Source organism: Volvox carteri (assembly GCF_000143455.1).
Source record: "Volvox carteri f. nagariensis unplaced genomic scaffold VOLCAscaffold_86, whole genome shotgun sequence".
Taxonomy (NCBI): domain Eukaryota; kingdom Viridiplantae; phylum Chlorophyta; class Chlorophyceae; order Chlamydomonadales; family Volvocaceae; genus Volvox; species Volvox carteri.
The window spans coordinates 18,869-35,184 of record NW_003307629.1 but is presented as its reverse complement, the minus strand read 5'-3'; the positions used below and the strand labels follow the sequence as shown (position 1 = coordinate 35,184).

Here is a 16,316-nt window from a genome sequence, read left to right as displayed (position 1 = left end):
TATGAAAACACGCAAGGTCGGTTTCAGGCTGCTGTCGAGGGGATCTTCAATGCACGGAGGTGAGGTGGACAAGGCGCTGCATGGCGACCCGCTTACACGCGTTCCCGGGTGCAGAGACGGCATAGGGCCCTCGTAGCGATCGATGTAGCCTGTGGAGCTGTCCAGTGGCGGCGGCGGCGGTAACGGTAAAGGCGGCGGCGGCGGCGGTTTCTTGCCATCGTCCGCCGCCGCCACCATTGTCGATGCCCCGGCCAGACTAGCGAAGGCGGATTTGCTACCGACAGGCGAAGCAGTTAGCAACGGTGTCGGTCGCGGAGGTGTATGGCTGCATGTGCCCGACTCGGACGCGCCCGCGGAGTCCCCTGCAAGGCTGCTCTCCACCCTCAGCAGGGACTTGACCCCGGCGGCAGGACCGCCACCACTACAGGCTGAGTTTGCGCTGAAGGCGGCAGTCACAGACGATGATGTTGACAGTGCACCGCCCGTAGACACCCGCGCGATGGTATCGAGATCCGGCAGGTTCTGGAAGCGCACGCTGGTGTTGCCAAGTATGGAAGCACGGGTGGAGGGTCCCGAAATGAATGTGCGTGCGGGGGACGCGGGTGTTGCGGATAAAGCAGACACTGACGAGGTCGCGAACGTGCGTCCTGCGGCGCCGCCTGCGTTGCCGCCTCCGCGCTTAAATTTGTCGATGGCGGCCAGCACGGTAACGGCGCTGGCTATCTTTTTGGAGCGGTTCATCGCCGCTGAGAGCTCGGACGCGGCCTTGACGCCCTTGGCCTTCTCCAAGGCGGATCTCATGACCTGATGACCAATGAGGATGTTGGCGGTGGGAGGAGGCAGGACGGCGTGGATGGAACATGATGAAGGGATGGACGGAATGCCGGACAGACATTGCCGGGCAACATGCGTGGCCGTTATGGCACGTCGCGAAGGCCATCAGGCAGATGCAAATGCAGACACGCCAGGCACATCAGATTCATCAGGCACATCATGATGGCCGATGTAAATTATTGCTGTAATGTTGTTACAGAGTGGGAAGCTTCTGGCCCAATCGAACACATGATGGCCGATGTACCAATAGGGGGTCTGAGTTCGGGACATGTTAGCGAATCCCATACACAAAATTTGCAAGATCAGCCAGTAGTCCTACTCGCCTGCTGACAGAACACCCGGTCGTCGTCTTCACAACTGCTGAGCCACTGGGCAAACGGGGCTTTGAACTTGTCATGAATGTAGTAATAGACCTGGTGCTGGTGCTCGTCTTTCGTGTCGAAGAAATGGTCGTACATGACCTGCCGTACATAACATGGGCCACGCATAGCAGGAGTAAGGCATATGCTAAAGCAGCTGGATGGAGACCTGAAGGGCCATTCCTGATCCTATGGACCATGTACAGCACCCCAGGGCAATCCATGGGTAGCAACAGCCGGGTGGTAGCCGTGTTGAGCCAGCAGCTAGGTTTACTACGCTCAAAGCACTCCAGAAATGCCAAGGGCTTCTGAAACACAATGGTTTATCCTTACAAAAATGCTTTGCACATGCCTTGCGCGAAGTCGAGGCCGGCGGAGTACCGTGTACGGGAATAAATCCCTCCAATCTGGCCACATGCACCGCTGCTCCCTGCTCCCAGAGTTACTGTCACATGCTGCCGTACTGTGTACGGAAGATTCAGCGCCCAGGTCCTAATTAAGTAACAGGAACGAAGCATCGTACCTCGATGAAGCTGTTGAATTGTTCTCTCTGTTCCTCTTGCACCGAAACCAGGTAGTCTGCAGGGTACGCAGGGTATACAGCGGGAGGTAGGGGCCAGGGCCCCAGCCGCTAGCTAGGGAGCGGAAACGCTTGTCGCGACGAAAATATGCCCATTGATAAAATCGACAAAATATGTGAGTGAACAGCTTTGGCAAGTCATCGACGGTCGGCACGCAGAGCGAGCGGGGGTTCACTTTTAGGCAGGGCCAGACATATTGCCGGGACGCACAAGAGATAGAAAACCACTGAAACGAAATTCATTCGAGCAAAGCGCAGAGTGAGGCAACGCGGCATCTGCGTAAGCTTTTGTATCTAATCACCAAGCGGGCAAGCAACCAAGCATGCAAGGATTCGCGTACCAGTAGCAATGTGTACCAGCCAGGGCTCTCACCATCACTGCACGCGCTGTACATCTCAAACCCCTCACCGATGATCTCGGGGAAGTTGCCGAGCAGGTACCGCCAGAAACGTCCGGACTTCTTGAGTGATAAGTACGACACATCGGAGGTTGGGTGTACGTAGTCGACGAGCACCGCACATCTGGGCGCGTGTACATCGATACATGCATTTCATGTCATCGCCGTCACTCAGGCTCGGATGCATTTACCTAGGGATTAAGTGCAGAAGGTTCTACAACTCTTCCAGCATACCCGCACCTACTGACCATGGTACGTCTATATGTGCGTAGGTTTTGCATATAGCCGTACAAAGCACGACAGCGAAGCATGTACGGACGACTCCGGTGGACATGTGGACTGAACAGTGAGATCCCTTGTAAGGTACCGCATCGTAATTGAATTCACTACGCACGCTTGTACGCGTGAGATATACGTGGGATTGTAAGGGTTAATTAAAGCCATACATACTCACAGTCGGTGCCATTCCAGCCATTCAGAAGCCGAGCAACGCCGCAGCCACCTTTACGACCCGCGACGAGGAAAGTGAAAGAACAATTCATCATTTTGTTGGAGGATGACCGGCAACTCAAATATAAGTAAATTGTGAGAGCAGCTATTGGATCCGAGGGGGTTCGGCGCGTCGCCATACATTGTTAACAGTCATCATTGCGCATGCGAGCTAGTGTGAGGTAAGGAATTCTGTTACAGCGGATCTATCCCCAAGGATCATTAGTGATACGAAGGTAAGGCAGGTGAGCGAGGTAAAGTAAATATTTGCGTCGGTATGGCATTCATCGCTCGCTCACTCCGAGCTTGTGGGGTCTGTCTCAAGCGTGCGAGGGCTCAAGCAGGGAGATGCGCACCTTTACTCAATAAGTAATCAGCACGATCTCTTTTTGCCAGCTTGACGAACAGATAATCGGAGAATGAATGCCGTTACAGCACTGGACCCAAGCAGCAAACAAACCGGCGGCAGTGCTAACCACAACCCAACACTGCATCGTGGCGTTCAGGTTCCCCCCGTGCGGTAGCTGGGGATGGAACTACATCAGTATGAACCTGCATCGCGTGTATTCCCCCCCGCTTTCGCCCTTGCACCTCACTTGATGAGGAAGATGGGCCCAAAGATGTGGTATACGTGTCTGTAGCCCTTTACCCGCTGTCCAATCTTAGCGGCAATGGGCCTGTGTTTGGACATCAGCCACATGATGATGAACCGTGTGGCCAGTGCCTCGATGATCGACACCACGGCACTCGCGAAGGCCACGATGACGGCGCTGAACAACAAAAACTACATGCATATTACGTAATTGCACATATAGCAGGGAGGCGCAAGGGCATGGAAGATGCCCCGGAGGTGTCAATCGACTACCAGCTGTACGTGCTTTTGATATATTGTATCAATAGTAATATGTTAATAATTGGTGGTGGCGGCTGGCCCAGTCGCAGCCGCAGCCACTGCAGCACGCAAGCGACCGGTCGAGGGCGAAGCACTGGGGGGATGCAACGACGGGCATGGCAGGTCGTTTGCACGGAAGCTGCAAACCGTGCGCAAACTGATGCCTTTTGCGCACCATGCTTACGTACAGAAGTATAAATTTACACTGTCCTGTACTTTATAATACATGGTCGCCTCGAGATGAAATAACCATTCGCATACCTCTACGCCTCGCGCGACAGAGGGCTCGCTGAGTGGATTGTAAAACAGCAGCCCAGCCACCAATAAGGCGCCCATGACGCCGTCGATGATGGCTTGTAGCATGTAGATGCGCTTGTCCATGTACGCGGATGTACGGACATCCAAGAGGAGAACGGCAACACTGATGACCATGCACAGCAAGGCTTGCAGTGCCGGGTCGTTGGAAAACAACGCCACCAGCACGAAAGTGATCCTGAAGGCGCGGCAGAGTTTGTTATGGAAGGAAACGTGTCTGCGAGTGCTTATCCATTTCATCAACCCTTGTGTTGCCGTGGGGGGACATCCGCTGGTGTTGCAGCCTTCATTTCCATGCCATACAGGAAGAGAGCATGCAACAATTAATGTAAGTATGCATTATGCAAGAGATAAAGCCGTATGTATGTCCGCATAAATATTTGGCCGGACCTAACAGCGGGGGCATCTGAACCACCTGCGGGAACCCCCGGCTGCAGCAGGTACATGGTTGGAACACGACACGCCATTCTGCTTCTCCTTGTTGCACTAGACCGGTCTGCTGCGTGCTACTGTGCTGGCTGATGCACGCTGACAGATGAAATTTCTCCTAACCAGACTGCCCATGTAAGCATCTTTAGGTTTGATTTTAACATACGCCGTACAGAAGTGATTTTCAAAACTTGGAACAAGTTCACAAAACAGTTTTAGGATCCAATGCTCGTCAGCCATTCATACGCGACTCGGCCCAGAAGTAGTCTTAATGAAGAGCTCGATACCGGTCAGTTAGGTTACCGTTGGTAAGGTAACCGACCGGTAAGGTGACCAGTCGGTTACCGGGTCGTTATCTCGAAATGTCAGTTCCCGTACTGAAGCGACCGGTCGGGTTATAGCTAACCGGTCGGTTAAATTTTATGCCATAGGTTCTGTGGGTGATCCTGCTTACCAGCACTTGATTAGTGCAGTAAAGGGAAGACTAACTTGTTATTCGTCAACCAACACAGATAGGCCAGCCGGTCGGGCGTTAGGAATCGTGTCCTCGCAATTTCCCGTCTCACCTCTGGAAGATGTTGACGGTTTCGTACCAGCAGAACTGTGCCTCGTACCGCTCGTACATCCAGCCGTACAGGAGTAGCGGGCGCCTATCTCCCAGGGCACGGTACTTACGTACCTGCCGCATGACGTGGGCGTACAAGCAGATGAACCCGAAGCTGCGTACATAAAAAGGCGTAGAAACCGTCAATCATGCAGCATATATATACCGTAACAGGATGTTCACCTAGTCATGCAGCGTTCATGTGCAGGTAGCAAAGATACGATTAGCTTGGCCGGCGACAATCCCAATCACTTGGGACGCATTTTTATCAACAAGCTTTTCAGATGGTTGGGTGGATAATAGGGAGGAATTAACAAAAAAAGCGGCAAAGTGGGGGGATCCTTTAATCCAAGTTACCAAGGTATGTACCTATGGAAGGGTTGCCTGGCCCCGCTCGCGGGTGCTCAATGCCCTACAGCATGTACAGCTGCAAGGGCCTCTGACAGTGGAACACTCGCCAAAACACGCAACCAGATCCACCATCACCAGAGCCCATCTAACCACCAGCAGCCAGGCGCATCAGCTATCTATCTACCTACCTAGCCTGATTGGTCGCCTTCCACACCGCTGCTCGGAATGCATGTACGCGCGCAACGAACAACAGGCGATCGTGCTCATCATCGTGGACATATATAGGGGGCTTTTGTTAATGGCTTACTTGTAGACGACCACGCCTGACAAGCCAAGCATCATCAGGTTCCAGTGCTGCCGTACATACATGCAGGGAGACATGCACAAGAAAGTCCAAAGCAAAGCAAGGCGGCATGTAACGCGGGAATGTTCGACGCTTGTGTTACTACTCCCTGTAGTGCGGCTGGCATACGTCAAAAGTGCGTGCGTGGGTTTGAGGACCACGAGTGGGCAAGCAGGTGCACGGACACGCAAGCGCATGATAAAACGGTATCATGCATTATTTGACGCCAAAATATGCAACAAGGGGCAAGCAATTATATGTCACGATGGGCCGATGGGTTATTGTTTTAAAGTGACTAATAAGCCGCCGAGCAGGAGGATGTCTGGCGAACCGTATGTGGATGTAAGTACGTGCCGAGAGGGCTCCGAAACCTGGAAACGTCTTACTCGCTATCAAATCGGCATGCATATCACGTATCCGCAAGCTTTGCTGTGTATGCAAAAGCAACAAGGATTCGCTTGTGGCATCTACCTGCCTACCTTGCGCGTGTAGCACTCATCGTTTGGCGACGCCGACATGTACTTTACACCGTTAATTGTCGTACAGCTGAACGTATTCAGGTTATACTTGAGTTGCACCAGGAACCCGATGTTAAGGAAGTTCAGGGGAACGGCCCAACGCTCCAAGTACATGCTTTGGAGCTCACGGCGGTCTGTACAAATGTATGTATGTGGCGAGAGGGTCGGTATGCTGCATGCAGCACCCAGCGAAGTGTACATGGCAAACCATACAACCGGCATACAACTTTCGGCAACAGGCCATGCAGCGTTACGTACAAGCATGCCTCATCCCAGCAGCCATGCAGCAGTTGGACAATTGCGTATGGACATGATACCCAAGCTAAGAGTGACTTTACCTTTGTGTGTAAGTCTGCATCCCCTGGTCCTTGCTGCAATAGAAACAAGCTACGCAACTCCTCTTTTCAGCAAGCCAAAGTAGCTTTATTATATACCTCCATGATCATGGTATGCATTTTGCACCCGGTACTTAAACACACGCACCAGTAGGAATATCCAGCATATCCCACAACACCTGCTTCCACGGCGCCGAATGGGCTCGCTGCATACTCGCGGCTTGCCTAGCCGAGCGTGACAGGCGGGCCTGCGAATATGATGTGGCATGTGTAACCATTGGTTATGTGTATGAATGCAGGGATGGAGAAGAGTTGTTTGTCGCAAATGAAAACTGATAATTCTGCTACCTTGGTGTAGTAGATGGCCGCTGAAAAGGCCTCTCGAGATGCTGGTCAAGCGCTTCGTCTTTGTAGTCGATACGTGTGCCGTACTGTGTGTCGTACTGTGTATCAGCTACTACACTAGATGTGTTGGTGTACGTATATGTGGGGCGCACGGAGATGCATATCACCGTATGTACGTTCGTACGCCTGTGCGTCAGTAGCCAGATACTTTAGGGCCCATTCCTTTCCATGTTCAAGTTTGCCAAACGTTTGCGCCGGTAAACAGTTGCCGTATGTGTATGCCGTACAGTTCGAATCATGCCGTACCTGCTGGAAACGATATATCAGGTAAGTGGCGCCAATCCAAATCCCCACCAGCAGCGTCATGATCAGCGGCAGTAGCAGCTGTACGACCAGGTTGTGCGCGAAACCCCACTCGGGGACCAGGCAGGTGGGCTCCAGGGAATCGATTTCGAAGGACAGAATGCTCGATAGACTCATTACCTGATACAGCTGTTAGCGCATGAAGCACATTTGCAGCACATACATATACATGCACAGCAGGCACACGCACCAATCACACAAACAGGTCGTTACATTTAGGTTCTCATGACCCGGCTGGTGTTCCACCCTTCGGCTGTGTTTCTCAGCTCAGATGACGTATTAGGTAGCCCTTGCGCCGTATCTACTCCAACGGCTTTGGAGCACGAGACAGACCTAGATATTATTCGGAGGGTTCGGTGCCTGGTGTCGAGAGTTGCCATGTGGAGGCCGGGTGGCACACAACAATCTGCTCGACGGCGCACGGCTAGGCTTTTATTAAAGGTGGATGTTACTTGGGTACGAATAATAACGTTATGCACGAGGGCTTCTTATCAACTACCCCAATACCTTGGACGGCCAGTTGAGGGAGAAGCTCACGACGATCGACATCAACTGGCAGAAGTTCACGATGACCATGAGGTTCTCCACAGCCCGCGCAAACCACACGTTGATCAAGATCCACAAGGAGGCAAGAATAATCAGATAGCCCAGCACATTTGATTTGTTGCGCGGGCAGGGTACGCAGTTCCCTAGGAACCTGCGTACATGGCATCGGAAGAAAGGCAGGTACGGCGGCAGTTCCAACATGTGGGGATGGGTTAGTTAGCTTCATGCATGAAATGGGCTGAACGCCCGCTACTTATTACAGGCGTACGACGCACCCATACAGGCGACCGTGCGTGCCAAACCGTGTTATTCCCTATTCATGTTCCAAACCCAACGGCCAAACGTGCAAGCACACGCACCGGAAGTAGCCCTTGCCGCATGCGTAGCACATCCGGCCCCGGTATCCCGTCTGGCAAGTGAAGTTTCCCGTGCAAACGCTAGCAGGGTTGCAGCGATACATCTGAAAGGGAGCCCGGCGATCCGCGTAGAAGCCAGGCAGGGGTACGGGCAGGCTCGTACCTCCCTCGCACAGCGCATTTGCTGGACAGGGCTCGCAAGGCAGGCCCGGAAGGCCCGCACTGTTGTAGTAGCCCAGCTGCAAGCGAGTCGCAAAGGAGGGAAACAGCGAGAGCATGGCAGACAGACACGGTAGGCTGCGTGGGTATGTTCATTTGCAGTTTGGCTCGCGTGGAAGGGTGATCTGCTTGGATGCATGTGACCTACGACGATGTGTGCCCTGTGTAGTAACATATATATGTTGCTATATGTTGCTGTTGTGCGAGTGGACGATGGATTCCTACCACTGTAAATACGGCATAACTACTTATCCCAGGAGCATACATCTTGCATGTTTCTTCGTTGTACTGCCCGGCTGTATTGCTTACTGTGGGGGCGCACAGTGCCGAGTTATTGGGCTGGTCTGGTAAACTGGCTTGCCGTGCGTTTCTAGTAGGTAACTGATGTAATGGGTGACGTGCTTAGCGAAAGTGCGTTAAGTGCGAAATTGCGGTTAATTGAGGCGCGTTGCATGGAGATCTGCCACGCACGACTGAGCTGCAGGTCTACAGCTGTTTCGGGGGTTCGGGTTGGGTGGGTGGGAGGAGTGAAAGGCTACGGAGTGAAAGGCTGGCTACGCCCTGTGGTCAGGACATGTTACGGGCTGCTTGACTTGACCGCTAGTTTGCTGTTGAAGAACCTCGAAGAATGGTGCATAGCGACTAAAGTAAAGCGAATCGTACGGCAACACCAGGACACGGCAGGAAAATGCACAGCCTCATGTCAGTGTTGTATCCTGTAAAGGTTTTCTGCAACGGTTTGGGCGCCGAATCCTAACTGTCGGTGGTTATCTCGTCCACTCCGATTTACCGAACTTCAATATTACTAACTAACACCCGCCAATTCCGCGGTCGGTGATTACAGGTTTTAACTAATACTGCTACTAGTTTAATTGCGGCTACTGTTAGCTGCGGCGGCTAAAGCGACTACTGTTAGTCGTCCGCCACCTTAATGCCGCACTGCTGCGGAAGTCCATACCTGCGTATGGGCGGGGGTTTTACCTACGTAAAGCTGGGACCTGCGTCCCAGTTTCGTCTGACCGAGCGAGAGTAGTTCCTGCGAACTATGGCTTCTGGATACGGCGCCGCCCAGTCGTACTGGGGATTCTTATCGGCGTGAGGCCAAGTGGAGTCACTGATGACTATAATTCAAGACACTTGTCTCAATCGGTATCTTTCGATGCCCCCATTATATGGTTGTGTCGTCCGAACTCTACAACAGTCAGCTGCTTGCGTATAACTGCGTACGACTGAGCAGCTTTCTTTTCTTCGCTCCCCGCATACATACATACATGCACACATACGTATGTGTATACACACCTTGCAGAGGCACTCAGTGAGGTTTGTGGACCCTCGCTGAATGGTCAACGTGTTGTACGGGCAAGCCAGGCACACGGGCATGGCGGAGGCGTTAGCGAAATGGTCCTTGGGGCACAGCTCACAGCTGGTTCGCCCGGGGAACTCTTGGAACTGACCTGCAGTTATGACGGTTAGGCGGTTAGGCGGTTACGCATGCAGTTCGGCAAGCAGTTGGTCACGCGGATTTGTATTTCAATCCATTGCAAATCAGTAGTGGGAATTGCAGTCCCCAAGCAAGCACTCACACGCCAAATATAACAATGCATGTGAGCAGGAAAATGCACACGCGCCCATGCTTTGATAGACAGCAGCAGGTGAATAGTAGGTAGGTAGGCAGGTGGGTAGGTAGGTAGGTAGGTAGGTAGGTAGGTAGGTAGGTAGGTAGGTAGGTAGGTAGGCAGGTAGGTAGGTAGGTAGGTAGGCAGGTAGGTAGGTAGGTAGGTAGGTAGGTAGGTAGGCAGGTAGGTAGGTAGTTAGGTAGGTAGTTAGGTAGGCAGGTAGGCAGGCAGGTAGGTAGCAGCAAAAAGTTACCTCATCCTTAGATACAAACCATCACGTTTCCCATCATCCTTAACGCATTTGGTGCAGTGCATAAACCAGCATACATCTATCGCCCAGGTCGTCACCCCTTTCGGTTCCCACGTACGCAAGTGAGCACGCAAGTACCAAACATAAACCAACCCCACTGACCGGGCCTGCACTCGATGCAAGGCTGGAAGTCGTCCTCTCCTCTATGGGTTCCTGGCTGGCACGTCAGAGCGTAGCGGTTGGGCTGCGGCAGAAGCAGCGGTCGAGTGGCCGCAGAAAGAGGGAGCACCACAGAGGGCTTGTACGCTCGCATAAGGCTCTCCGAAATCTCATACGTCTGCAGTATGACGGGACTGTATCCATGGTTCTGCCGAAATCTGCGATTAGGCGTAAGGAGTCAGGAAGCAGGGTCGGCCCACAACAGCGAAAATTATTACACGCACTGGCAACAGCACGGCTGGAACTGTTCAGGCGAGGCAACTAACTCCTATGCTGTCATACTTACGGGAACGCACGCAACAGCAGTAGTTCTATCTTCTACCTGAACGAACAGTACGTACATAATAACACGCGCGAATCCAGCAGGTACAGACATCCGAACACACACGCGCGCCGGGTAGCTGGATGCGCGGCGGACGGGCGTCAGGAGGACGACGGAATGTGTATAGACCTGACCCAGGAAGGTGCACAACTCACGGCCCGCCGGCCAAAGGCTTGTGGAGTCCACAAGCCTTTGCACAATGTGGACTGAGCATCAGTGCGTCTTTCCCCGCCTGCTGTATCCCGCCGGCATTGGTCTCGCCTGCATTGCCAGATGTCTTCCAACCCGTAGTAGCAGCAGTAGAACTTCCGTTGAAGCGCACATATAGTGCAAACAAGGTATCTGCTCAAGCTTCATACGTGCCTACCCACCTGTCAAAGTTGACAGCGCCATAAAACGTGTCCATGTTGGCAGTGGACAGAGCCGCCAGCAGCCGGTCGTGCCCCCGGTTGTTGGTGTCAGAGCAAGCGATAGCACCCGGGGTGAAGAGCAGCACGGAGGGATCCGCCAGGGCCTCGGGGCTCAAGTCGCAGCTCCGAAACACTTCCGAGAGCACCGTTTGCAGCACGTACCCAGTGGCAGAGGCGGCTGCGCATGCAGCAACGCCATCGTTGTGCCATCGTTTCTTTAGTTGTTTTTTCGCAACTCGCTTCGCAACTTCGCTTCTTCGCTACTCTTGTCTCCCGCCCGTTCCAAAGCAAGCCCACCAAACGGTCCAGCACCGTGCGTGCCCCACTCCCACCGCAGGTATAACGCTTGATGTTGCAGTGCGCATAGAGTTAGCAAGTATGTGTGCAAAAGACCGGGCTTGCCACTATTTGCACTGAACAAAATGCGTACCACGCATACGCCGGGTGCCGAATATGCATCATATGTGTGCATGGCTGTCGTACGTACCGTACGTACGTGACATATTTACCGACCTGCTGCGATGTGCGTAGCAGTGTCGTTGAATGCGTTCTGATATTTCCCCGCGTACGACTTTGAATCGCCCCAAAAGTTGTCTTTGCGGTTGATGAGATCAGGTGCCCAATGAGCAAAGGACAGCACGCCCACCGAGAGGTTGCCCAGGCGGTCATTCCAGCGCCTGCATCCATCCATCCATGCATCCATCCATCCATGCATGCATGTGTGATACGTTGGCAAGTGTTGGCACATACAGGCAAGAAGGTACGACATGATAACATGATGAGTGCACGGAAGGCATGCCCCTATCGAAGCTATCTAGTTGCTTGCTTGCCACTGGTACTGGCTACTGGTATACAATTCAGATAGATCCTTGTTTGAGGCTTTAACGCGACATAGCATGCTGCTGCTTGAATTAGGCCAGCTAGCCAGAAGTTGCAAGTGCTTGATCCTCGCACGAGCCGTCCGAGCGCCCACACATCGCGGTGAATATATAGTCGCAAGCCAAACTACCGCCCCTAAACATTCACATCTATCTCCGCCGTTTGCATACGAATGGCACGTAATCAGGTGAGATTGAGTTAATGCGTAGAAGCAGCTTGCTGCTGTTTCCTTGTGTCCAATATCGCTTTTGGATAGAAGGTATAATAGGTAGGGACGGTCCCTACCTGACCTAAATCAGGTCGTGATTTATGGATGAACAAAAGGTTTACACGGCGGGTAACTCTTGTTATGACATACCTGTTGTACGCACCGCCCATAAACACGATCGCCTTCAGCGGCTTGCGTCTCTGGTCGATCATCGTGGCCGCGGTGTTGCTCTCATCCTGCAGTGCACACATGATGAGCGCCTCTGCGGAGGAATCTGCCAGCGTGTCCATGAGGGCCGCCAGCTGCTGGTCGGGGGAGGTGGTGGTGTTGCTGCCGCCACTGCTATCGGAGTAATGCAGCTCCAAGACCACGGTAAGCAGCTGTGTTTGGGCCTGCGACACTACCCCCTCGCAGGCGCTCCGAAGCTCTAACACGTCGTCTCGGTAGATGACAGCCAGCTTGTAGAGATCTTTGGAGCGGAATTCTGATAAATGGTTTCATAGACAGACACGCAGACAGACAGACGGACAGACAGACAGACAGATGTTTTGGTGCAGCGAACCGGTAGCAGTGCGAGTTGGTTTGGTACCGGCCTTTTGCGAACTTTAGCCGGCCAGTGGGCTTCCTGCTGTGCGCATGCGTTTGGGAAAGAAGTAGAACTGAACTTCGAGTCTCGCCAGAGTGCCTTTCCTGACCTAGTGGTGCTTCCCAGCCGTGCGTCGGTGTTGGAGGGGAAGGGGTTGATTTTAGCTTGCCCGAGATCCAACGGACAGATGGACAGACGGACAAACATGAACATGCAGGGACGTGTGTAGTCGGGAGATCAAACTTAGGGTACATGCAGCAAGGTCGTACTTCGTTCTTACCTATGGGTCGATCAGTTTATACAGCTATTCGTTGCTACCTAGGATGCGTTGGCTGGCTAACAACGTTCGGTGTACTCGCTAGTAACGATTGGCTCACCAGTGATTAGCTCCGACGTGTAGAGGGCATTGTCAACCGATATTCCTGCGCACGAGCATCGCATTATGATGAGAGTTACACGCAGATATATCACGCAGCTGACACACATTCGATTTGCAAAATCGCGCATGCCAATTCCCTCCAGTTCCGACATACACGACGCGCAGGCACTGGTTCGCAATACTGCAAGGGAGGGGCTGGAAGAGCTGGCAGTGCCGAGACGCTATCCTTCTTGGTATTGTTGTGTGGCAGCTGTAGAGAGTAGATAGTACCGCACAGATATCGTCTATCAATACGCGCTGCAGTGCTCTGCCAGCATCTGAAGAGGCCTTTTCAGCGGCCAGCTACTACATATTGGGTGGCAAGTAAAAACTTCGTAGGACGCTTGGTCGCGCGGCTGCGTGCGGAAGGAAGAGCCCTACTGCGCTGCTGCGTATTACCTGCTACAACTTGCTACCCACATCGAAGCAGATTAACAAACAGAATGAAGCTAACACACGCACCATGGGGCGATCCTGGACCCACTACAATTACAACAGCGCGGGCAACAGTGCAACTGGAGTTCCAAATTGGCCAGCCCGCGCGGCGGCGTCGGCATCTAGGTTAGCAAGTGTCAGCTGTTGCTCGCATGCGAGCATGCGTACGTATGTACCCGGTACGTGTGTACCTGGCAGCACGGCCGGGTCTTAATCTGTGGCAAAAGCAAATGCAAATTCTTGGACCAGGTCCATTCATGTGCGCATTACTACCCACCGAACACGTTCTTCTGGTCCCGTGAGTAGATGCTGGAGGTGCCAGCGCAGCACTGGATGCTGAGCCGCCCGACTTTGTTCGCCCGCTCCGTCTCGACCTCCGTGAAGATCAGGGACGCCCCCAGGACGAAATGCACCTTGTGGATGTTGAGCAGCGCGTCCACCGCGGCAACATGGCCCTGTGCCGTACTGTTGTCGTCAAGTACTACCAAATCAATGCCGTACGTGTAGGTCGTGCCGTTTTTGTCCCGCACGGCGATCCCTCCAGCAGCCGCCACAGCATCGGCCCATAATTTGTAACCTGCAAATAAATTTGGTGGTCAGCAAGGCGTGTAGCCTGGGTTCGGTTTGGAAAGTTATTCCCCTGGTTAGGGCGCGATTGGGGGGGTTGTGATCGATGGCACGGCTCGGACACGGCCCCAAACCAGGGACATCGCTCAATGGGCCGGTCGATCTAGAACGCTGTCTGCTGCCAGACAGTCCTTGTGTGTGTTGAAAAGGCATATTTTTCTTGCTCACCGCCCGAACTCTTCTTGCGTTATGTTATGTGTGAGGTGCACCGATGATTCTTATGGATCCGCGGCAACAATATTTTTTTGATTTTAGTTTTGCGGTAAGCTGCAATTGTCGTCATGATTGCAGGATGAGCTGCTGCAAGGCACCCGGGAGCCTCATCATGTGCAGTCTTACCGTTCACTGCGTCCCGCCATTCAGAGAACTTTCCCGTAAGACTGGCTGCCACACCAGCCTACGTGAGAGGTGGTGCAGGGCAGGGCAGGTATTGGGGGCAGGGGGAGGGAACAACAGAGTTCCTTGAGGCTTGCATGCGCGGCAGCGAGGTATATCGTATTTTCATGTATGGAAACAGCCGGCCGCCAGAATGGCCGCTTCTTGTGGAAGTACACTCAAAATCTTAAGATTGCTGGTACGAATCTATGTGGGTGCATGTGTAGAACAGATCTGTCAGCCTGGTTAGCAGCTAATAGAACAGCTGAATTATCCGCCGGCTGCTTAGTCATCTTGCACCACGGTGAGGTGCGCACTCCAAGGCGTGCGACAGATGGCATCTGGAACGGTGTGCCGGAGGGCACGTTAGTAGAACATCCAACCATAAGAGCCAGTCGACAGTTTTGGGAGGCTGGCATGGGCTGGATGGGGTCACGGATAGGCGGAGGTATTTCTGGGAGATGGAAGAACACTGGTGACCGATAGCAACTTCCAACCCTGGCATCGCTGCTGGTCTGCTTAATGATACATGACTGTGTTAATGGTCCTCGAATACACTTGCTAGTTGCCGTCAGCCGTCATGCATCGTCATTGCATTATGTGCCCCATTCCTTCCTCCCCGCTTGTGGATGCCTGCTGGCCTCTGAACTTAGCTACCTTGAAGGTCCCTCCACTCCGAGCAGCGCTTTGGACGTTGGGTAGAAGGCGAAAAACCAGCAGCAGCACAAGGACGGCCATTTGCGAGCCGTACAGGAGCGTTTTCATTAAATTTTTGAGCTTCTGGCTTCCCATGCTGCTGCTGGTGAGCAAGCCTTGATTAGGAGACGCCCACGTCAAGTTTAAGCTGCTGCACCTCATGCAGTTGCAGCAGCGCAGCAACAATAATGATGTGTCCGGCTTGGATGAAGGCAAGTGGATTCACTTTCCCATGAGCGTAAATGGACTGGTGCTCACTGTTCCGTGGTATAATTGACGCGGCTGGGCTCCATTGTGACCGCCATCTGCGCCATACATGCCGTTGTAACTTTTATCGCGTACTGGTACAACCAACCGCAGAACTCCAGCTGCAATTGGCCGATGAACCGGGTAGCAAGCATTGACGGTAAGGTAAAACTTTTACCTAACGCAAAAGATACATGATAAGTTATCAGGAAGGCACCTGCGTTTGCTGTTCCACAACGAGGCACGAGGTAACGCAGCAGATTATAATTTGTTGCAGCTGAGGCACGCTTAGATGCGGACGACTACATTAGAAAAGGTATTTCATCTGATGCTGTATCGCTTCGGTTCTTATTCTTTCCTAACAGCCGTACAGGCCCAAAGGTGCGACAGCGGGATTACATATGAGGATCAAGGATTTCAGGTAACCAATCTTTTCCTTTAATCCAATGCTTGTGACTCTCTTCGTAACCGTATTGCTCAGATAATCGAGGCTTGACTAATTTGTCGTAAACGGAAGGCAGGGTAACTGCTGCGCCATCGTGAAGGTTCAGATGTCAAGGAGTAGTCTACCGGGGCTGACACCCACTAGAATCCTCTAGGATCATCCAGCATTAGAAATTCCGACGGAGGGATCGCCGCCTAGGGTCTATGCCTTGAAATTCTGTCTGTATACGAATGTTGGTCATTTTTCCAACATGGGTGCCTGGAACGTTTAGTTTCAGCTAGTGTTACTTCATTTGGATGAGGTAAAAA

The 16,316-nt window shown here is 52.8% G+C and overlaps 1 protein-coding gene across 1 annotated transcript; it reads right to left on the bottom strand.

Annotated features, from left to right (window-relative positions):
* Window positions 1-23: 23 nt before the first annotated feature.
* On the bottom strand, window positions 24-15,386 carry VOLCADRAFT_99335 (uncharacterized protein; the record flags this gene model as incomplete). The annotated part of the gene is made up of 24 exons (XM_002958085.1): window positions 24-44; window positions 97-535; window positions 629-804; window positions 1,173-1,295; window positions 1,717-1,772; window positions 2,147-2,295; window positions 3,257-3,444; window positions 3,814-4,045; window positions 4,863-5,015; window positions 5,559-5,605; window positions 6,074-6,246; window positions 6,596-6,695; window positions 7,099-7,284; window positions 7,693-7,852; window positions 8,061-8,296; window positions 9,576-9,730; window positions 10,305-10,519; window positions 11,055-11,271; window positions 11,607-11,770; window positions 12,331-12,664; window positions 13,144-13,188; window positions 13,897-14,196; window positions 14,586-14,643; window positions 15,279-15,386. 24 exons carry the CDS (start codon window positions 15,384-15,386, stop codon window positions 24-26), a joined length of 4,035 nt encoding a protein of 1,344 aa, XP_002958131.1.
* Between the last annotated feature and the right edge of the window lie 930 nt (window positions 15,387-16,316).